The 23,709-nt window shown below is 44.2% G+C and overlaps 1 protein-coding gene across 1 annotated transcript in view; it reads right to left on the reverse strand.

Annotated features, from left to right (window-relative positions):
• NRK (Nik related kinase) overlaps window positions 1–23,709 on the reverse strand; it is a 126,730-nt gene that overhangs the window by 77,888 nt on the left and 25,133 nt on the right. Inside the window, exon 3 of the mRNA XM_034781124.1 lies at window positions 2,915–2,971. Coding sequence (XP_034637015.1) covers window positions 2,915–2,971 — 57 coding nt within the window. The remainder of the gene's footprint in view (window positions 1–2,914; window positions 2,972–23,709) is intronic.

The following is a 23,709-nucleotide window of genomic DNA, read 5'->3' on the forward strand; positions in this document are numbered from 1 at the left end:
CTATGAACTCATAAGAGCTCTTATACTAAACAGGGCTTAGAGGGGAGAGCACCAGGGAAAACCCCAGAAGGGGTTACATCAGCTCTAAAGACTTTGCCTTGAAGCGCTGCAGAATTCTTAAAAAGACACAATCAATTTTGTGTGGGATGATTCAAACCAAAGCCAACCAGATCTGTTATTGGTAAATCCTCAGCTTGTAAAGAAGCCGTGCAGCTCCCCAAGTAGTGGGTCAGATACCATCAATACACCACAGCCGCTCTGTGCTGCTACGGTGATGCAAAGCAGCTGTAAACCAGGATTAACCAGTCAATTAAGCACGATTATGGCTGCTTTGTGTTCGCAGCACCGCACACAGATACTGATGTGAATCAGTGAATCTGGGCCTCTGGGTTATCTTATCTTTCATTGAAGTTTGGTTTCCAACAGCGTACTGGTGCATACAATATGCCGTTATTTAAATGTGGAGACTATCAAATTGTGTGCAGCACCAGGGAGGAGATCTCGGTAAAGTTCCCTGCCTTGCGTTTTCACACTGATACTCCCTGTGGTGGTCTCTATCACCTGCCCATGGATCAGGCCACTGGGACCACCTCCAACCCCTGTGAATCACTGGGGTTCAGTGGGAGGCAACAGCTACCCATATAACAGCTCCATGCCACTGTGTCAGCTCTGGGTCTCTGGCAGCCCCTTCCCAGCTGATCCCTTTCTTGAAGTCTGGAGATGTTCAGATCTGGGAGTCTGATTTGGGTTCACATCCCACCACACATTCAACCTCTGCCACTCCCCAAAAACCTTTCCTCTTCGGTGACTCATTTCTACAACACAATGTAGATGGCTAGGCCTGTTTCCCCAGAGCTAGAAGCAAAGTCTCAGCACTTTACTGGTACAATCATTTCAAAAATGTACCCTCTCCACAGACAGAAGAGCAAAACCTTAGTAGTTTGACCTTATATATGTACACAAGTATATTTTATAAAGATATAGAGCCTGGTTTTTATTCATACTAAGGTCCATTTGTACTACCCTGGCAGTGTAAAAGGGCCTTAAAGTGGGTGTGAGTTACACTATACTTAATCCTGCTTTAAATCCTCCTTTTCTTAGGATACGTCTACACTATACAAAGGAACAGGTGCAGCGCTGAAACTACACTGCTGCAGCATAGTAGTGTAGACACTTATTACAGTGATGGAAGGGTTTTTTCTGTCACTGTTGTAAATCCACCTCTCCCAGGGTGGCAGTTAAGTCAATTCTTCCATTGACCTAGCTACATCTACGGTGGGGGTTGGGTCAACCATAACTACGTTGCACAGGGCATGACATTTTTCACAGGCCTTGGAGTTTTACGCTGCCACCCATTGCCATAGTTTCTGTACGCTGCCAGCATGGCATAAAAGGACTTCAGGCCTTGTCTGCATTTAGAGTTATTCTGGAACAACTCTCCAGGAATAGCTATACTGCAATAACTCCATGTGAGGATACTCTTAGGCCTTGTCTACACTAGAAAAGTTTTGCTAGCATCATGATACCGGTATAGCAATAATAGCAACCCTCCTTTCCTCCCCAGCGTAGACTCAGTTTATATCAGCAAAAAAGTGCTTCTGTCGCCATAGTTTACACCAGTTTCCCAAGAGACACAAACTATATTGGCAACAACACTGATGCCTGACAGGGGGAGGGATAGCTCAGTGGTTTGAGCATCAGCCTGCTAAACCCAGGGTTGTGAGTTCAATCCTTTGAGGGGGCCTCTTAGGGATCGGGGGCAAAAATCAGTACTTGGTCCTGCTAGTGAAGGCAGGGGGCTGGACTCAATGACCTTTTGGGGTCCCTTCCAGTTCTATGAGCTAGGTATAGGTATATCTCCATAAATGTGTCTACACTAGGGATTATACTGGCTCAGTTAGGTTGTTAAAAATCTACATCCATAACTGACATAGCTATGCCAGTATAAGTTTTAACTATAGACCAGGCCTTCTATTTCGGAATAAGAATGCCTTTTTCTTTACTATCTCAATCCACTTTGGAAGTGGATTACACTACATCAGAAAAGGCATTTCTAGTCAAAAATAAGAATGTCCACACATGGCGTTATTATATACCTAGTCTGCTTTAAATGCCCTACCTTATTCTGGATTCATTTTCACGTGTAGAAAGTCCTTTAGTGTAAATGAGAATCAGGCCCACAATACGCAAGAAACTGAATTGCAGGAAACTCTAGGGGGGGAAAGTTTTTTGGCCTTTCATGCTAATATTGTCTTGAGGTGGCAAGTTGCTGTACTATAAAACCAGCTGCACTGATCAGAGGAGGAACAAAAAATCAATGCTTAGCAAATTCTGTGACACTATGTTCTAACTCTGACACCACTTTATAAATGCGAGCAAGGACTGTGCCAATTAAACTGTCTCCTTCTCTCATCTATCTGATAAAAAGAAGCAACATTTGCAACTCTAACATGTTCTTTCCTGCTTGCTGTCAGTGTGACTACAATGCCCTAGATTTTTGTACTGCACAGAGGAATAGCTGGCGTGTGAGGGGAAAGGATGTGATGAAACACAACAGGGGCAGCACAGAGCTACAGGAAATCTTCTATTTGCTATCTCTGGAAACAGATAATCAACTAGCAATAAGCAGGAAGAAAATTCTTTTCTTCATTATAGACTAGCAAAAATATACAGATTCACTGGCCCTGATTGCTTTGCTCCCATTGTACAAACATGATTGAAAACAAAAAAACTTGCTCATACAACCAGCCTCAGCACATTAGGAAAAAAAACCCAATTCCCAGCAAGCAGTACTTATGCAAGCAGATCATCTTCTCCGATAAGTTATCTAACTCTGTAGTGATCTGGCTGGTTGTTTTATATGTCCTTTTTGCTTATATCCAGACGACTGTTTTTTCCACAGATGCTCACTCACCTCAGTAACATTCATAACCTTGATTGCTGCTAGTTGTCCTGTCTTAACATGGCGGCCCTGTGAAAATAAATGACATGCGGTAGGTAAAACAGACATGTATGTAAACCATATGTACAGTATTCACCGACTCATAGAAAAGAAGGGCTATAAGAGACCTCAAGAGGTCAGCTTATCCATCCCCTCCCGTTGAGCCAGGATTAAGTATCTTTGCAAGCAAAATTATTCAACTGATCATCAATACAGTGATTTTGCATACCAAGATTTTCTTGTTCAGTTGCATTAAGACAATGAAAATAACACCTGCATGATGCAAAACCATTAGGATGAAATTCAGCACTGTACAAGGTAAAGAATAGAAAACTCCTGTTTTCAGTATCCAATGTGGAATTAGTTTGTATGTCTCAATACAGCTCCCAGGAAACAGGTGTCTCCAACCTGCAAACCAACATTTCTTGGTAATCTCAGTAGAGATGTCAAGGATTCAGTGAGCATAGAGCCCAAACGACCTTTTCGTCCCTCCACGTCAGGGCGGAGACATGTTGGTGAAACGAGTGTGGATGCTGGCACTGCTTCTTTCTGTGTTGTACCCTACACATGGATAAACAGAGGACTCCAGTTTCCAGAGCTGTCAATATGGCTACTTTTCCACAGTCATCAAGGATTACCTTCAGACATTCCGCCCCCCGAAGGTTCTATATTGTGAAATAAGCCTCTAGAACTCTCAGTGCTACTGCAGTTAACCGAGGGTCAGGTATCAACTTGAAAAGCTTGGGGAGGTTTTGCACTTATAGAATAATGCTCTCTGCTGATATAGGGGAACCCTTCTGAGTTTTGTAATGCACACTGAGCCTGTCTAACTGTGCAGTGCTGCGACCTAGAAATTGAGACAAGCAACAGCCTTACTTTAAAATGCACCTTTTACACTTCTCTGTTCATCAGAATGGCTAGGCCACATTGCTTAGAAGAGGTATGCAATGGAAAGTACGGTATATTACCATGCTAACCAGCACTAATCTCGTAGTTGAAGATTGCATCAAATTACACGAGTCGACATCATATAGGTTAAATGTTCCAATTATGTTTCCCCTGGGCCAGACTTGCAGAAATAGCCTTCAGCTTTTTGAGTGCAACTTCTCTCCTGCAAATAATTGTCTGCAATTTTGTACCCACAATTAACTGCAGAGGGTAAACCATAGGAAATCAGGTATTCCAACATGAAATAGTATGATTTGTGGACACAATGATTTGCAGTTGCAATTTTACACTTGTAAAATTAGAAGCTGAGTTGATCCTTTAAAAAAAAAAAACCATCAGGTCCTATATGTTCAAAATTCCATATGATAATTATTTTGGGGACTAAGCAATTTTGCAACAAGAAAAATGATTTTTTAATATCAGGCAGTATGTCACAGTGCTGTTTTCCTTTAGAAAAGATAAACCCTGCTGAATTTTTGTATATTTCTGAGTGCTCTCTTTTCGCGGGCGTACTTGGGGGCCTGCAAAGCTTTTTCGCGTAACAAAGAAATCCTATAATTCTAGTTTAGCACAGAATTTAAGAGGAAGATAAAGGAGACACACCCAAAACATGTGCATGACACACACATCAGTGTGTCTGACTAGAGATCCTCTAGTGATGAGTGCTACTCCAGACAGATGCCTGCCTTTGGTCACTATCCATGTCAGCTGACGTCAGTCATGGTTAGTAAGCTTCCTTTTAGCAGCCACAGTTCCTTTGTCGGAGGCCATTGTTTGCAAATGTTTCCAGGCATTGAATGTCTTGGCAATACAGTGAGAGGACCTACCACAAAGTACAGTAATGCAGACATGCTGGCACCCCGATTTAACCCCACAGCCTGTCTGGAATTAAACATGCTGATAAATTCAGGTCTTTAGCCACTGTACCTAGCAGGTAGTTGACCTCTCTAGGTGACAACAGCTTTTAAGGCAGCTGTGTGCACTGCAAAAGGATGATACACTTTGTTTGCCTTTGAGAATTTATAAGGATTCTCATCGTTGCCGTCTCACAGCTAGATTGAGGATCGAGATGGGGGAAAGAAAAGGGTTTCCTTTGTTATAAGCAAAGAAAGTTTAGTACCAAGATAGCGTTGCATGGCGTAAAGACAATTCAACAGAATAGCCAAGAAGGGGGGACTTGGTGTTTTACTTTGATTTCAGAACATCTGCTCAATTAACTTGTCCCTTTGTATAAAAAATAGCTGTTACTTTACAGCCAGAAATATCTCCACTCCATTCAACCCTGCTGTACCTGCTTACTTTTATCATTGTAAATCAGAAATGTCAAATCTATCTCCATGTCGAGAAGAGAGGAGAAAAGCTCAGAGTAAATGAAGAATTTTAAGCCACTCCTGCAGATTCACTCTTGTTCCCATCTACTCTGTGAGCTTTATCTTTTTTTTTTTTTTTGCTTGGATTTGGGGGGCATAATCTCAGCCCTCACAAAATTCTTAAGAAAAGGTTAACATAAACGCCATGGATTAATTACTTGGGTGGAATGCAATCATTTAAAACGCTGGAGGGCCAGAATAGAGAAAATGTTTTAGCGAGGATGGAAACATCTTATGAAACAGTTTTTTAATATTGTCATGAGACGCTAACTGTAATGCTATTTGTGGTGAAATGTGGGGTTATGGGCGTGATTTGTGGCATGCTTTCCAGAAATAAATAAGTAATGGGTCTACACCCTAAGTTCCTTTCATAGCATAGCCTATGCATATGCTAACCTCCTTAATGAGCCTGACATAGGACGGCATTACACATGTGACAAATACACACTTTCCACACGCATCTAGATATGCACAAAAAGGCCTTTCCCACCAAATATGCTGGAGCTACTACAAGGTGGGTGCATAACTGGTTTGAAAATCGTTCCCAGGGAGTAGTTATCAGTGGTTCACAGTCATCCTGGAAGGGCATAACGAGTGGGGTCCCGCAGGGATCGGTTCTGGGTCCGGTTCTGTTCAATATCTTCATCAATGATTTAGATAATGGCATACAGAGTACACTTATAAAGTTTGCGGACGATACCAAGCTGGGGGGGGGGGGGTTGCAAGTGCTTTGGAGAATAGGATTAAAATTCAAAATGATCTGGACAATCTGGAGAAATGGTCTGAAGTAAATAGGATGAAATTAAATAAAGGACAAATGCAAAGTACTCCACTTAGGAAGGAACAATCAGTTGCACACATGCAAAATGGAAAATGGCTGCCTAGTAAAGAGTACTGCGGAAAGGAATCTGGGGGGGGGGGGGGTCATAGTGGATCACAAGCTAAATATGAGTCAAGAGTGTAATGCTGTTGCAAAAAAAGCAAACATCATTCTGGGATGTATTAACAGGGGTGTTGTAAGCAAGACACAAGAAGTAATTCTTCCGCTCTACTCCGCGCTGATTAGGCCTCAACTGCAGTATTGCGTCCAGTTCTGGGTGCCACATTTCAGGAAAGATGTGGACAAATTGGAGAAAGTTCAGAGAAGGGCAACAAAAATGATTAAAGGTCTAGAAAACATGACCTATGAGGGAAGATTGAAAAAAATGGATTTGTTTAGTCTTCAGAAAAGAAGACTGAGAAGGGACATGATAACAGTTTTCAAGTACATAAAAGGTTGTTACAAGGAGAAGGGAGAAAAATTGTTCTTCTTAACCTCTGAGGATAGGACAAGAAGCAATGGGCTTAAATTGCAGCAAGGGCGGTTTAGGTTGGACATTAGGAAAAATATCCTAACTGTCAGAGTGGTTAAGCACTAGAATGAATTGCCTAGAGAGGTGGTGGAATCTCCATCTTTGGGGATTTTTAAGAGCAGGTTGGATAAACACCTGTCAGGGATGGTCTAGATAGTACTTAGTCCTGCCTTGAGGGCAGGGGACTGGACTAGATGATCTCTCGAGGTCCCTTCCAGTTCTATGATTCTATGACTAAAGAGACAACATGACAGTCATGACACACTCCACAGTAGCTCTCACACACAGCCTCAGTCATGGGAGACAAAGGGAACGGCAGAGAGGGCACTGGACTTCTCCCAGATTTTATTCTAAACATCCAACAAGAATGTTAACATCCATTTGGACATTTACCAGAGAGGGGCCCAAGGGAACTCTTTTCAATGCCTTATCCAATGAATAACAGTCCCCAGGCTGTCAGCACCGGCTGCAAGCCAGAGTCCCAGCCTGAGACTTGAACCCAGAACCTCTCAACTATAAGGTGAGCATGCTACCACAGGGGTGGCTCTTTAAAAATGTTTTAGGCAACTCTAATTAACCCTGGCTACTGGCCTTTCTGGCAGAACGGCAGTGATAATACAAGTAAAATCACTGCTCCCTTAGCTTGTCAGCTGCGGCAAATTTCTTTTCCTGGCAAGCTTTATAAGTGGTTTTTAACATCTTCAGCCCCACCCTGAAGTTCTCACTCAAGCCACCTTCCTGAGTAAAGAACAAGTAAAGACTTTTTGTGTGTGTGTATATATGTGTGTGTTTTGTTTATCAATAACTTCCAGAGGTTATGCACAGTTCATGGGAACTCTTGTGCACTGCTACTTCTCTAGCAGCCGCAAGGGTCTGTTTCGGTAAGCTTGGCAAAACTGGTATCTGTTTTCTAAGAGGTGTTGCTTTTGTTTTTTTGCTTAAGGCCACCCACTGTTGTTTTGACCGTTTTATTGCTGAGTAATATCAGCCACTGTGTTTATGCTGTGGGACATCTTAACAAGCCAGTCATTTGGAGTCAAATTCTGGGCACTTCACTGATGTGAGTAGTCCCACAGTGAGTAAGAGAAGTGGCCCCTAAAAAAGGAAATTGCTTTGAAAACACCTTCCAACAGCAGGAAAGGGTTAAAGGGCTTCCTCACCCCACCCCGCAAATGACAGATGCTAAAAAGCTGTTCATTTCTAAAGCTGTTTTTCTGCAGAGTGCTCAAAGGGAGCTAGAGGCTTTTGGGTGGCAGTGTCCTGTGTTAGGCTAGTCTAGTATCTCACGCTTCGGGCTCAGCAGAATTGGGCGGACGGTGTTTGTGAGGGAGTGACTCCATGTAGTTAATAAGAGGTTTGTTTAAGTTTCAGTCTTCATCTATGAGCTCAGTTTGTCAGTCTGTTATGACAGTTGAGAGGATAGCCAAATTATCCGGCAGCTCCCCCCTCCTCCCCCGTGAGAGTCACTCAGGTTTTCACCTCGAACGCTACATTAAATAATAGCAAACTCAGCAATAGCCCGACCATCTAGCGGTGCTCAAACGTGATGACTTTTCTAGTAAAGATCTCTCCAACGTTTTCATGCATCAGGGGCTTAAAGCAATTCTCCCATTGACTTGAACAGGCTTTGGATCAGGCCTCAAATAGCAAAATTCTTCGGTGATATGTTCCCAAAGAAAGCTTTGTTGCACTTTCCTATTTAACTAGTCACTGTAATAATAGTTTGCAAAACTGAAGTTGGTTTACACATTCCCCTAAATCTACTTATTGCTGATCAAGGCTACATTTGTGTAGGCTACTCGACGCCAGAAATCTGGTTTTTGTGTGCTCCAGCTGGGTATTCACGCAGCAGGGCAGAGAATGGGAATAGATTAGTCCATGTCTTTATCTTCTCAATTCATTTAGCTAGAGGAGCCCTTAATCTGCGTCACTAGTGAGTGTCAGACACATTGTACAGGCATATGGAGAACGTCAGTAGTTAGTGGTCAGGCTATGAGCTAGACAAGGGGCTTTGCAACAATTTCATGGATTGACAATGAGATTCATTTGGTTAGAACAATTACTGCAAATGCTGCTCCATATCAGGAGCAAGCCAATGGTTTTCCTATGTGGACCAGGCAGCAATTACAAGCAGGGGCAGCTCTAGGCACCAGCAAAGCAAGCACGTGCTTGGGGCAGCCCATTTGCAGGGGCGGCAGGGATCCAGCATGGGAGCTGAGAACCAACAGGGGGCCCTGGGAGCTGTAGTTCCTTGGTTAGCTCCCTGCCTATAGAGCCAGGCCTGGAGCAGGGAAAGAACTACATTTCCCAGCATTCCCTTGGCCACTACCAACAGAAAAGAGGGGGAGGGAGTGAGGAAGCTGAGACCTCATGCTGCAGTAAATGGAGAGCTACACTGTGAGTAGGGATACCATATTTTAACATTCAAAAAATAGGAGACTCCATGGGGAGGGAGGGCAGCCCCACCCTGTCCCCATCCACTCCCTCTGACTGCCCTCCACAGAAACCCCAACCCATCCAACCCCTCCTGCTCCCTGTCCCCTGATCATCCCCTCCCAGGACCCCTGCCCCAACTGCCCCCCAGGACCCCACCCCCTATCTAAGCCCCACTGGTCCTTGTCCCCAACTGCTCCCTCCTGAGACCCCCCCCAACTTCCCCTCTAGGACTCCACCCCCTACCTGTCCCCCTGACAAACCCCTGGGACTCCCATGCCTATCCAACCGCTGCCTGGCCCCTGACTGCCCCCCCCAACCCATCTAACCCCCCTTCTCCCTGCCCCTGACTGCCCCCCCCAAACCTCCACCCCATCCAACCCCCCCAGTCCCCTTACCGTGCCACTCAGACCAGCGTGTCTGGCTTCGCGCAGCTCCAGACACACTGCTGCATACATGCTGCCGTGCTCCCCTGCAGAGCCACAGCCCCCTCCCTCCGCCCAAGCACCTGCCTTCCAGATTTGAACACCTCAAAATTCAGGAGTGCTCAAGCTCAGTTTGGGCGGGTGTTACTTCATTTCTCCCAAACCAAATATACTGATCCACTGTAACTTGCTGTAGAAAAAGTAGAATAAATTGAGCAAGAAATGCTTCCCAGTGGTTATTAGGATTGCTATTTTCAACAGCCATTGCCTTTTGTTTGTTTGTTTGTTTGTTTGTTTAAAAGGAAGACAGTGATATTGCATTGGCAAATTCCCCATAGAAAGAAAGAGTGGCAGAAAAGAATAATAAAGGCACCTCAACTTTTCCTCATTTTTGTAGGACAGTCTTATAATATGCATCCAGATATCCTCCAATCACACAAGCTGAAAATTGTTCCACTTTACTGCAGTTCTGTAACAGATGGGAACCAATCCTGTCTGTGTTCTGTGCACATCTAAAATTCCTGCTGAATGACCTGCCATGGGAGCGAGTTACCAGTGACCCAGGGCTGCGGTGGAAGGAGGGTGCAGGTGGGGGGGGGAGTGCCCAGGGCTGGGGCGGCAGGAGGTGTGTGTGTGGGGCAATGGTGGGGGAGAATGAGGGAGCCCCGAGCTGGGGTGGCAGGGGGTGTGGGTGGGGGGGAAGAGCCCAGGGCTGGGGCAGCAGGGGGATCCGGCGAGGAGCCCAGGGCTGGGACGGGGGGGCAGCCAACATTTTTTTTGCTTGGGGCAGCAAAAAAACCTAGAGCCGGCCCTGATTACAAGTGGAGGTCCCGATTCTCAATTACATTCGAGCTGCGCTTGCAGGGCAGGGATGGACGCTCACAGCCGCCTGGCCCCAGCAGAAGTCCTCATCTAACTTATGCTGGTAGAGTATGGTCTGTTATGCCAGTGCATCAGACATAGCGGAGCTCAGCTTTGGCACACGCAATCCCAACATGCCCCTTTACACCCCCTGTGCCGGGGGGAGGAGGGAGAAGTTTAGCTGGTGCAGAAGGTGGCTTCTCTGCTCCTCCAGCTCTACACAAATGGAGAGTCCCTCTGCACATGGGCATCTCCACCTGGTTTGGAACAGAGAATCTGAGCCAAGGGCTCTAGGTTACAAGTGTCTCATGACTGATTCTGGCTTCCACCTCCTCTTTCCCTCTCACTGATGATTTACTTTGGCACAAGTCAGCCTCTTGTGGCTCCCATCCCACATGTCTTTCTTGGCACCAAGCGCTCATTTGCTTCCCCTTGTTTCTGGGCCCATCCGCTCCATCTGTCCCAGCTAAACTGAGGCAAGAGGAGCTTGTGAAAGGCAGAGCAACGTCTGCCTCACTGTTACACTGCTGAACTTTTACCATACCCTTGGGGTCATACACCAACTGTATGGGGGGAGGGATAGCACAGTGGCTAGAGCATTGGCCTGCTAAACCCAGGGCTGTGAGTTCAAACCTTGAGGGGGCTACTTAGGGATCTGGGGCAAAATCAGTACTTGGTCCTGCTAGTGAAGGCAGGGGGCTGGACTTGATGACCTTTCAGGGTCCCTTCCAGTTCTATGAGATAGGTATATCTCCATATATTTATTTTTAAAAACTTTGACCTGACGTGGCATTTCCAAGGACAGTGACTGGTCCTAGTATAAGGGAGCCCACAGCACAGTAAAGGAAACAGGCAGCCACCCACTCGCTCTTCAAAAGTGCAAGGTGAAGGCAAAGCTACTCAACTGCAGGCTGTTATTGCTGGTGAACTTAAACAAGTAGGTTCCCTCTTCAAAACCCAAAGCTGAACTTCGAAGCTTGTGCCTGTCTCTAGTCAATGTGTGTGTGTGGCCCCGGGGCTCCCGGCAAATGTCCAACACAGCCTTATGTGTCCTACAGACTGGGACCCACCCCTCTCCTTCTAGCCTGGTAGCTGCCGGAAAGCATGTGAGAGAGTGTGAGCTCTACTGGAATAGGGCACAGGCCCCCAGTCGGAGACCCATGGCCTAGTCCAGGCTCTGCAAGTGACCTTGGGCAAGTCATTTCACTCCTCTGTTTCCTCTGTGTATTTTCGGTATTGAGATGGGAAGTTCTTTGGGACTGACTGGGTGCCCCGCTCGCCGCTGGGGTCTCTAGGTACTACAAGTGAACAGCAATAGTGCACAGTGTGTGTATTGGGGGGCTGCTGGGTCAAGGCAAAGAGCTGCGTCCCACTGACCAGTTTTGCTTTCCCAGGCAGGAAGTTCAGCCTTCCTGGCTTTTGGCTGGTAGCAGAGAAGGGGAGGCTGAGGGACAACCCGCTGCAGCGTGCCTTAAGCCTCACTGCTGTGTGTGTGTGGGGGAAGGGAACTGTTTAAATGGGACAGGAATAATTGCCGAGAAACAAATTGTTAGGAGTTTATAGCTAGCTTTTGTTAGTTAATGGTCTGAGGCAGAGCTCAGGGTAGTTAATGCACTAAAAACAAGCATTGAATTGCAGTTATGAACAATTTCTCCCAGGATTACACCATTATAAACCATAACAAATGATTTACAACAGCAGTTGTGACAGCCGGGGTGGAAAAAATCCATCACTCTTTGGCAGTTAATTACCAGACTTCCCCCCCCCCCCACCCCTCCCATAAGGAATTCAGGACACTCCTTGACGGGTTTGTAATTCTGATTATGGCCCAGTCCTTTTGTTTTAATCATGCCATTGGAGGTATTGGTGTGGAAATCACTTGGGCTGACGCTATAAACTCTCTGTGGCAGCTCTCTCACAGCCTTGCCTGTTTGTCATATGTTGATTACGTCAATCAAACTGCACGTTCCCCTGAGGAATTTTTCCATCCTTTGAGGTGGCATGAGTCCCTCAGGCCTGTGAGCACAGGCTTTCTTAGATTCATAGAACTGGAAGGGACCTTGAGAGGTCATCTAGTCCAGTCCCCTGCATTCAAGGCAGGACGAAGTACTATCTAGACCATCCTTGACAGGTGTTTGTCCAACCTGCTCTTAAAAATCTCCAATGATGGAGATTCCACCACCTCCCTAGGCAATTTATTCCAGTGCTTAACCAGCTTTATTCCACTTCAGTTCTGGGATGCCCCTCAGATCCATTTGTCATCTGCAAAGCTTCTTCCTTCTAGTGACTGCTTTCATGCCAAGAGGGCAAGATACGCTGCAATCTGCAAAGCCACCGACCGCCTGGATGCTACCCAGTGGCAGGCAGTGCTGTGGAGCCATACAGTAGCCCAGTTAGAAGCCTCAACCTGTAGACACATCACATTCCCTCAGGCACCTAATCTCTATTATACTCCAAAGAGTTCTAACTCTCGCTCAAAATCCACAGCAAGCACAATGCTACTGCTAGGGCACCAGGGCAGCTGATGGCTGGATAAAATCTGTCTCCTTCCCCGCTCACCATAAACATCCGCCTTCAATGGTAACTAGAGAGCTGCCTCTGTCATTTACCATGGCTGTATCCAACAATGAGAGCGGAAAGCAATGATGATAATGTGAGAACATTTCCTTATTACACCTCAGCAAACGAAACAATCTTCCTATCTCTCAACTGACCTAACCTTAGAAACTCTGGGCTAGAAGGCTTAACTGGAGTGAACTGGCATTGCTCCACTGACTTAAATGGAGCAACACCATTTACCCCAGCTATGGATCTGGCTGCAGGAATCTTTCCCCAGATAGGGGTGTTAGCTACAACCACGTCAAGAAAACCATATACATGTGACTCTACAGACTACAATCATCCCTGCCCACCAACTCCAGTGAACAACATGCTAATTAATGCACTGCAAATAATCAAAAATGTTCTTTATGGTTCCTAATGTTATTCTTATATGGTTAATCACAAACGACCTTGTGAATATATATGTGCCACACAGTATACAGTCAGCTATTTTTTAGCCTTTAAATGGGAAATATAGGTAAGAATATATAGTTGAACAACTGCATATTACATTACAGAACAGCAAGATGTAAAACATCAATGGTAATCTAACCATCTTGCATGTTGATACATAAAGAGTCAGTCAGAGATTAATTATTGATATCCAACATACTGTATTAAAACACAGCAGTTATATTAATATGATGAATTAGAAAGGTGAAATATTAATAACAAAATCGAAAACCCTCAAAAATCAAAATTTGTCACATTTCATTCCAAACTTGAAAATGGATAATTTTGCTAAGGTTAGCAAATTTATACAGCAAAAAAATGTCAATATCTAGTGAAAAATGAGCTGCTTTTAAAGCAAACATTGGCTTATTTCTAAATAGAAATTAGCTTCCCTCACCCCCCAAATCTTGGTGGCTTTTTACTCCAAATATATAAAAAATTCTGCATGCACCTGAAGTGAAAATATCCATTTTATCAAAATTTGAGGGGGGTATGAAATAGGCAAAAAACAAAATTTGTGCATTTCTCCCAGATCTACTGAGTATTTAAGCAAAAAAATTCTGTAACTCCCATCAGCCACACTCATAACATTCATGCACAGGAGGTTAAGTTATGAGACTTTCCCATCCCTATAATAAAGTTGTGTTATGAGCTGGGTAAAACCTTGTTATGGGCTGTGTTAAAACCTTGTTCAAACTGATCTGTGAATACATCCTTCACTCAACATAGTGGTAAGAGACAGTTAAGGGCCACACCTAAAACAAGTTAGTCTCTAAGGTGCTACAAGGACGCCTCGTTATTTTTGCTGATACAGACTAACATGGCTACCACTCTGAAGGCCTATTAGGGTATGTCTACACTGGCCTGTGTCAGCTGACTTGGGATTGTGGGGCTTTAGTTGTGGGGCTGTAAAACTGCGGTATAGATGTTTGGGCTTGGGCTGGAGCCTGGGCTCTGGGACCCTCCCCCATGCAGGGTCCCGTAGCTCGGGTTCCAGCCCAAGCCCAAATGTCTACACCATGATTTTACAGCCCCACAGCTCAAGCCCCACGAGCCCGAATCAGCTGACATGGGCTAGCTGTGGGTGTTTAATTGCAGTGTTACACCCTGCCCAGAAACGAGCACCATGTGGGCAGGGGGTTCCATTAGGTACTGTGACCAGGTGTGTGTCCATATTGTGACGGGGCAAGGCCAGATGGCTATAGTAAAGTAGTGAGGAATGGGTATGTTAGCCCCAGGCTAAACAAATCCCTGGTACCATGGTAACCAAATGGCAGTTGCTCCAGGTTAATCAAGACATCTGGGACCAATTAAGATCCTTCTAGAAAGCACTGGAGATAGCTAGGTCGATTGGGACACCTGAAGCCAATCTAGGGCTGGCTGGAACTAATTAAAAGTCTCCCAGTTAGTCAGGGAGGCGTGCGTGTCAAGTGCTGTAGGAGGAAGCTGGACTGTTGGAGGAAGTAAGCAGTACAAAATCCATATCAGGCGCAAGGAAGGAGACTCTGAGGTAACAGTGAAGGAGATATTGAGTGGGGGCTGTTGTGGGGAAGTGGCCGAGGGAATTGTATATGTCCTATTTCCAAAAAGTCAGCTACCATAGCTGCTAGTACTAGGGTCCTGGGGCTGGAGCCTGGAGTAGAGGGTGGGCCTGGGCTTCCCCCTCCCCATCCCGATTAATCACTGAGACTGTGCGAGGCAGGGTTGCTTCTCCTCACCTCCTTTGCTGGTTTATGGTGAAAATGGCTCAGTAAGCTATGACCCTTGCCTCTAGAGAGAGGAGGGTCACAGTGAGCCTCTGAGGCGAGAAATCTGCCAGGAAACGTTGGACCCACGGAGACAAGGACAGAGCTGTCACAATACACAAGCGTGTGTGAGAGAACACACAGAAATGGAGAAGACCAGACAGAACAGAGAAACAAAGGCAAAAAGCAAAGAAGCCACGCTGTACCCTGTGAGCACAGTGTGACCCAGGGAAAGCTAGAGAGAAAGCTTTGGGGTCTACTGCCTGAAGGGGCTTCAAGCTGCAAACTAAGAAACTGCTGCTTTTGTTCTTGGTTCCTTCTGCATCCAGCGACACAGGACTTTGTACATCCATGTAAACAAACAAGATTGCATCAAGAATACCAGAATCCATCAATTTCTACTTCCAACTGGAACATTCCCAAGGCTCCAAAATTGGACTAGCTGCTTGGGTTGAAAAGGGGCAACAGTAGCAGTTAGTCAAGAGGAGAGATTAGAGTATGTATCTTTTTCCATTAGTTAGAATGCAATAAAAATCCTGGGGTGTGCATGTCACCTTTTCAGAGCAAATGACTAGAACGAACAGATGTGGGAGGAAATAGACAATTTTATACCCATATTGCAATTGATTAGACCATGTTCCACATGAACTGTAAAAACCAAGAGGCACTCAGCCACCAGAAGTAGCTTTTGTGTTCAGTTTTTTTTTTTTTTTACCCTTACAGTTCCTATTTCCTCCCATTGTACCACTGGAAATGCAAAGTGTATGCTTTGCTTAATGTTCATCTGGTTTGACTGCAGGCCAGTGGGAAAAGAAAAACAGACAAAAAGAATGAACTTAAGCCTTTTCACAAACAGATTTGAATATCCACGTTTTTGCAATATAAACACCAGATCATTGTCCCTGTGCAAAATGTGAATGCAAAATATGAATTTGACTTCGAGCTCCCTTCCCGCTCTATATTTCTATGATTCTATGAAACAGCTAGGGTTCAGGACAAAGAAAATACTTCTTTCTAGGCTTTAGGAGTGTCAGTGTTGGCTTCTCTTTGCTCCCATCGGAGTCAATGGGATTTGTACCATTAACTTCAATGGAAGTAGAATTAGGCCAAACACTGTACATGTTTGAAAATCCCACCCTGGACATACAATGAAGGAACGTGTTTTACTTTGAAAATTGGGCACAAGTAGCCATTATTGCTAACATTTAAAAAAAATGTACTCATTGATTATGCTTGAGAAGTCAATGCAAAATGAGGTAGCTAGCAATGATGGCTACTGATACAATTTTAGTTCAACCCACTGCTGCCCAAGTGGCTGTTATGGGGCATTTAGAAAGTGCCCTTTTGCCCTCCCCTGTGGCTACCTAGCTATGCAGTGAAATGCCGCTAGGTCCTGATGCTCTTTGGAGCCCCCTACTGGAATGTCAACTACACGGCAGCTGTGCTAGCACAATTATGAAAGGCAAGTAGAATTAGGACAAAGGTCATTTTAATTTTACTCCCATTTCAGGTTCTCACGTTCTGGACTGGGGTAACATTCCACTGGCAGAACTCCTACAGATGCCATCCGCCAACGTGTATAATGATGAATGGGGAAAAAAAAATTGGGGTGCTCTTCTCAAGGCTCATTTGAACAAGCTGTAGCCCTTGGTGGAAAATGGAGGGAAATAGTAAGCGGCAGCACATTCGACTACATACAGTTAATGAGCTAGTCTGCTAGGTGCCCTTGTGGTCTATAGAGAGCGCAGAGACCTCGGGGCACACGTATAGGGCAGCACAGGTGCAGCTCTGCTCAGTGACGGCCAGATCCAAGTCCACTGAAGTCAGTGGAAAGGCTCCCGCTGACTTTAATGAAGTTGGCTCAGGCTCTGAGTGATTTACATCCAAGCGTCCTGAAGGAAATCCAAAGGAAGTCTTCCTAATTGTTTAACCAGGAAGACTAAGGCTTCTCTGAAACACTGGCTGTCCCCAATTCAGAAAAACACACAGGTGTTTAACATGTGCCTAAGTGCCATTACTTCAAGGGGATATAAGCACGTGCTTAAAACAAAGCAAGTATTCAGGCACTCTTCCTGAACGGGAGCCATTATTAGGATCGAGAGAGAAAAGAGGTTCCACGCCTAGGTATAGACAGACACAGAGCAGAGCCAGGGTGAGCAGAAGGAGACGCGTGAAAAGACAGGCTGTTCAATTATTCCCTTTCCTCACATTTTATTTATTGGGACATAAAACCTGATTTCTTTAGGCTTAAATTTCAGTATTTACATAAATAACGGTTTAAACAGTCTTCCCATTCATCTTGGGTTTAAACATTTGTCACACCTCTTAACATCTGTTGAAACACATCGTAGGGTTTCCAACCTCAGAAACGCAATTATATAAGGATACTGCTATCTTTCCATGCCAAAAAATGGTGATTTCACAAACACAGGAGGCTTTATTTGCCTCAAAGATTTTCTGACTCTGTGGGTGCCTGCTGGCAGAAGGTCTGCAGGCTTCCATGAGTCAGCAGAAGCGCTGGAATTTAACTGCCAGAAAGAACTGGGTGGGAAGGAATAGGGGGGCCACTTTCATTTCGTCTGACCAGGGTTCACTCTCAAACTACAAGGGCTCAGACCTCAAAGGCCCTGGCATACGGCAAAAGCTGCTCAGCACCTGTGGAATCCGATGGTGATTTATGAAACCAAAGTTCTGTGGCACCGAGAAAATATTCATACTAAAAAATAAACAGTTTAGGAAAAACTCAGGCTTTGGAAGTTTCTCTTCTCATTTTACAGGAGGAGGCCCGTACAGAGAGACTTAAAGTGGGGTGAGGTAGAAAAGTATGTCTCCACGCCAATGAATTCTCTTCCCTGACCTTAGCAGTCTGTATCCAGCTTCAAAAACATAATGGACTAACTAATGCGAACATGCATCACAATGCTCTTCTAGATTAAATCAGAACGGTTTAACTGTGCGTCATAGGCCCTGTACTACTGACAGGAAATGAAGATTTTCCTTTAGCTCAGAGGAAGGGGCCTGGTCTTTTAGAGCAGAAGAATCTGAGTTTTAGGTCAACCTTCACCACAAAGCTCTGAGTTGCGCAGATCAGTGACAACAATGAAGTTAAAAAATATATCTGTGAATAATGTTGCCTTCCCTCATGCTAATAAAACCTTTTGTACAATCAGACACACATGAACTCTGTGTGTGTGTGTGTGTGTGTGTGTGTGCGCGTGTGCACTCAGGCATGCTTCCTCTCAAGTAATTTTGCCATTGACTTTTCTAAGAGCGTGATCAGGTCTCTGGTTCTTGTGTGTTTTGTAAATTGTTATTGAATTTTCTGTTGTGTATACAATGCAGAATGCACAAGGGACAATCACAGGTTAAAATCATGTCATGTTTTTTTAGAAATATCCTTATCTATATAACTAACAGGACTGGTATTTCAGAAGAGTCTAATGGTATGCATACACTGCAATGTAAGCCCAGGTTATTAGAACTTGAGTTAGCAGACCCTGGGTTTATTAACATTTGTAACCCCAGGTTAGGAACTGTTGTTCCAATCTAGGGCTCCAGCCTCTACACTGCATTATGCAGGCCCAAGTCCAACCACCCATATCCCAAACTGCCTAGCGCCCTCCCAAAATATGGCTGCTGTAGCTCTTTGTTCGTGGTGCAGCGTGGGAAAACTCAACTGTCCACCAAAGTTGACTGTCCAGAGGATACAGAAAGTCGCCCCATGGAATTGTGGTATACTTTTGGTGGACTCCCTGAGCACGAGTCCACTGGGGCTGCATCTACACTGAAAAACAACAGGGCTTGTACACTGGATTCTGGTTTGATTCACGCTCAGAACCTTCATTCCTGTGGGGTCCTGGAATCCTGGGTCCAGGCCCTGGGTTAGCACAATTTATGTGTAGACAGAAGGGGGGCTAGGTTTGAGCCTGACTTCGAACCCTGGCCTTACATTGCAGTGTAGAGATACCCTAAGGGAGTTAGAGCACTTAACTCCTATTGAAAATTTTAGCCTAGATCATTAAAACTGTAAGAATTTTTTAACATCTGATTTGTTTTTCACTCTCTGTTGGTGTTGAAGTTTCTCCTGTACAGCTTGTGAATAATGCATCCATCCCACATGCATGCTGGTAAAACCTTATTACCACACTGTACCTCCATGTATGCTTTATATCTAGATATACATGACCAGAATTGCAGCTGGGGTAAACAGGTGTAGTAGCTCCACTGAAGTCAGTTTATCCCTCCTGAGGATCAGGCCTTAGACAGGTGTGGTGCATGGATAGCAAAACTACTTGTTGAAAAGAATTAGAATGCATTGCTAGAAATAAAGAGTGGGACAAACAACAATCTTCCCGACAACCATTTGATGGATCTGGTTCATGGTCTTGTATGTCTCCTTCCAGTAGCTAACTTACTGACAAATAACCTCATGCAACCCTTTCCTCCTGAGGTGGATACTGTGGGTGAAATCCTGGCCCCAGTGAAGTCAGTGGGAGTTTTTGCCAGGATGTGACCCCACAAACATAGTGGCATCCACCCTAAATCATCAGAGTTGGCCATGAAGCTGGTTCAGAAAAAGGACAAACTTCTTGCAAAAATTTTTGTACAAAATTTGTCCCATTTTTCCATTGAAAATTTAAAAAACTCGATATTTTCTCAGACAGCTCTAGCAGACTATCATCTATACAAAGAAAGAAGGATCTGATGGCCACAATTAGAGTTTGTGAGATGAGTACTGCAAAATGTTGGTCTCCTGATTTCTGACTGGGCTCTGCAGGAGATAATCTGAAAGGCACTGTTCCTGCAAAGAACTCTGCGAGAGCAGACCCCTGTGCCCACACATCTGACTAAAGGGTCCCCTTGCCCACTGTCTACAGCATTAGATGTTTTGAAGAATTGGGTTTTCTAAAATTAATAAACTGATTTCTTACATTTGTCTTTCTGAAAAGACAAATCAGTTTATTTAATTTACTTTTTTTCTATTAGGCTTTGAAACACTGCCTCAAAGTTTATTTTTCATGAAGAAAATTCTAAATTGAGTAGAGTCTGATATTTTGTCTAAATTAATCTAATGTTTCATATGACAGATGTCTATTTGGCAAAATTTCTCTCTTCAAGTAAGCTACAAGTCAGACTTATTCTAATAATTCCCTGCCAGCTAAAAGTGCATGTCCACTTTTTGCATTTATTTTAGGGACTGAAGTCAGCACCCAGAGAGAAATTAACTAGATGAAAGGAGAACTCTTGGGAAAAAATATTGTATAACAATTGCAAACAATTGCTAAATACAGTACAGTTGAAGAACTGCAGACCTACATCTAGACAGGAGCAGCAGTTACTGGCAACTTTAAAACAACAGCAAGGTTTAACTTTACTTAATGAATTAATCAAAGAAGGGGCTACCAGTTTCTAGGATTAAACAGTGAATTGCTTTACCAGATTTTAAAGCTCTGAACTATTTTCATCTTTCAACACTCTTATCCTCCCAGACTCATTTTGTTCAATGTTGGAGAAGTTGCTTATGAATTGCCAGTAGGGTGACCAGACAGCACGTGTGAAAAATGGGGCTGGGGGCTAATAGGAGCCTATATAAGAAAAAGACCCCAAAATCAGGACTGTCCCTATAAAATCGGGACATCTGGTCACCCTAATTGCCAGGCATTCCTACCTGTGACAAGCGTGAACATTTAGCTCCTACAAAGGCTACAATTTCAACTATTCATCAATATTGTGTAGTTGGCCCTACCAGACTGGTCTCCAATCCATTTTCTGTCACGCCTCTTCAGTACATCCTGTCCATTGACACTTCCCTTTCTTCAGAGTTGCTAGACTGTTCTTGCTCTCCTAGCCATGTTCATGGGTTCATTCCTGCAAAATGATTCCCCCTCTGTGGACTCTTGCACCCATTTGAAGTCCATGGGACTGGGAGTAAAGGTCCATGCAAATAGATCTCTTTGCAAGACTTCAGCCATGGTTTGGAGTTAGAGCTCTTGGGATTTTGTGACAGAAGAAGAAGTTCACTTCTGTCACCGTTGTTCTTTGTCAACTTTTTATGTTAAATTTCTGCTGACATGGGATCCACTAACAGATAATGGACCACACTGTTGTCTAAGTAGAAGATTTTACAATACTTTTAAGATCCATTATGTCCCACTTCTGGCATCATGCCTAAAAGAAATCAGTCCGTCAAATGGCTGGAGGTGAGGAGCAAAAGTGACTAGATGGCACTTATTTTACTTATTTACAACCATTTTTTAAAATTACAAAAGTACATTGGCTACCTGTGTATGTATTTGATTGTATCCCTCTCCCTGCTACCCTTGATAGTTCACAGTAAGCTTTTCAGAGCAGGGGCTGCATCTCTGGGTATGGTACACTGGGAGCTACAAATGTAATTCCCAGTTCGGGTAGACATACATGCGCTAGCTCCAATCGAGCTAGTGTGCTTAAAAACAGAGGCTGCAAGGGCATGCATGGCAGCTCGTGCCAGCCCAAATACGCACCTAGGACCTCGGACCAGATTGTACTTGGACAGCTAGCCCCAGCCGCCACAGCCACACAGCTCCTTCAGAGCTAGCATGTGTAAATCTCCCCGAGCTAGGAATTACAAATGTCAGCTGCAGTTGTAGTAATACCCTTTGTATACATTTATACAGCACCTATTACAACGGGGCCTTGATCCTCACTAGGGCCCCTGTGTACTATGGAACATAAATATATAATAATAAAATAATAATTATAATAGAGATTTAAATCTCGCCAGACCAGATCATAAGACTGCAGCTTTACTGAATCTGAACCAAAACTCTACCTGTGATTCAGCTTTAAACCTAGTTCTCAAACTCTAGCCTATCCTACCTCTGATCACTGCCTCCTTGACCCAATTTTAGATTTAATAACAATAGGCAAGACAATCAGCTGCCTCACATAACAAAAACAGATGAGGGGGTTTCGGGGGGGTGGGGGAGAAGAAGTAAACAACTTGAACATTCCACTAGGTCCCTAGCCTGTATTAGGGGCTTAGTGGAAACCAATTCAGAGTAGCAAAGATTTGGGGGATGGCTTAGGGTATAAAATAAGCTTAAAAACTGGCATACTATTTCCCATGCAAGTAAATCTCCATTGTAAAAAATGTATGTTGGGACAACCAAAATTTTAAAATACAATATTGCCAACCCCAAATGTTCAAAAATCCCGAGTCAGACCCCTCAAAATCACGAGACTGGCTAAAAAACGATAAGATTGATTTTAAAGATAATATTTTGAGTGCTTTTTATTTCCCTTCCGGTTTAGGGTTCACTTGGGTCAGGTTTTCAAGCTTTTCTCTATCACCATCAGGACTAGATGCTTACTTTGTTTCTTCACATGAAAGCTGAGATTCCCATGACTCCAGCAGCTCAGGCTTTAAGAAAGACATGAAATATATTGAGACTCATGATAACACCATGGGAATTGGGAACTCTGCTTTAAAACACTTAGATTTTTGGAACACAGGGGAAGGATACAATTGTCCCCCGTTTGGCTGGTGGAGACAAAGTACTTTTGGATAAGTGGGAGTTTAAATTAAATCACTGTTCCCTATACAGGTGAGTCTGAATCTTATTTAGATCTTATTTGCTCTAGCAAGCAGCAGTAACACTGTTAGAGTGGTGTAGGGCAAAGCAGTCTCAGGATAAATGAGATTCAGGCCCAGCATGTATAACTTTGCATCTATATAAAAATAGGTATATATTAAAGTCTTATGAAAACCAAGTGCCTACCAGGAGCCTGCTGCTAGATACCTGCTAGAAGGAAGTTATGACTGTTACTAAAAACAAACCATTGAAGCTGAACCAGAGGGCCTGATTCTCCAATGCCTTGCCCCTTTGGTAGCCATTTACTGTTGTAGCCAAAGAGAGTGCAAGGTGGGTGTAAAGGACTATCATTTAGAACTGGTAACATTTTACAATCAGGGTCCAAATGTTTATTTTCAAAGATCTGGTCTACACCTAGAATCGCCCCAGTTTAAGTAGAAGTCTGTTTTTAACCCAGTTTCATTAGGAGTGGACATTCTGAATGGGATTTAAACCTGGCCTGTATCAGTTCTGCTTGTGTCAATATTGGCTCGCCCAACTACTTTGGGTGGGATTTTCAAAAGTGCTCCGCTTTGGCCTGACTCCGCTCCTGGAGTTGTACCAGCAACTTCAATAAGGGCAGAGTTAAGCGAATGCCAAGAACTTTTGAAAAAAATCAACCCTTTACTTCTATGCTACTAAATCATTAAATAAACTGGTACAGCAGGCTGGCAGTTCCTTGCTTTACCACGGAGTAACAGGGTTTCTGATGGGTGGAAGCCCCAAATTCATCTATCTTCTGCTCCAATTAGAAGGGAGCCTTAGCAATAATCACGTCAGTAAACCCTGGCCACAATTAGGGCTGGGCGCAGCTGGTGGCTTGGCCTTCACAGCAGCCAGTGTGAGAACGTGGTTCTGTGTCAAACTGACAACTTTTCCACTTGCTAAAACTTGCTTTTGTTTTTGCCAAGCAGTAAGGTGAGAATCATTTTCTTTTCTGCCAAACCTTCGAATCTCTCTCTCTACT

This window comes from Trachemys scripta, chromosome 9 (assembly GCF_013100865.1).
Source record: "Trachemys scripta elegans isolate TJP31775 chromosome 9, CAS_Tse_1.0, whole genome shotgun sequence".
Taxonomy (NCBI): domain Eukaryota; kingdom Metazoa; phylum Chordata; order Testudines; family Emydidae; genus Trachemys; species Trachemys scripta.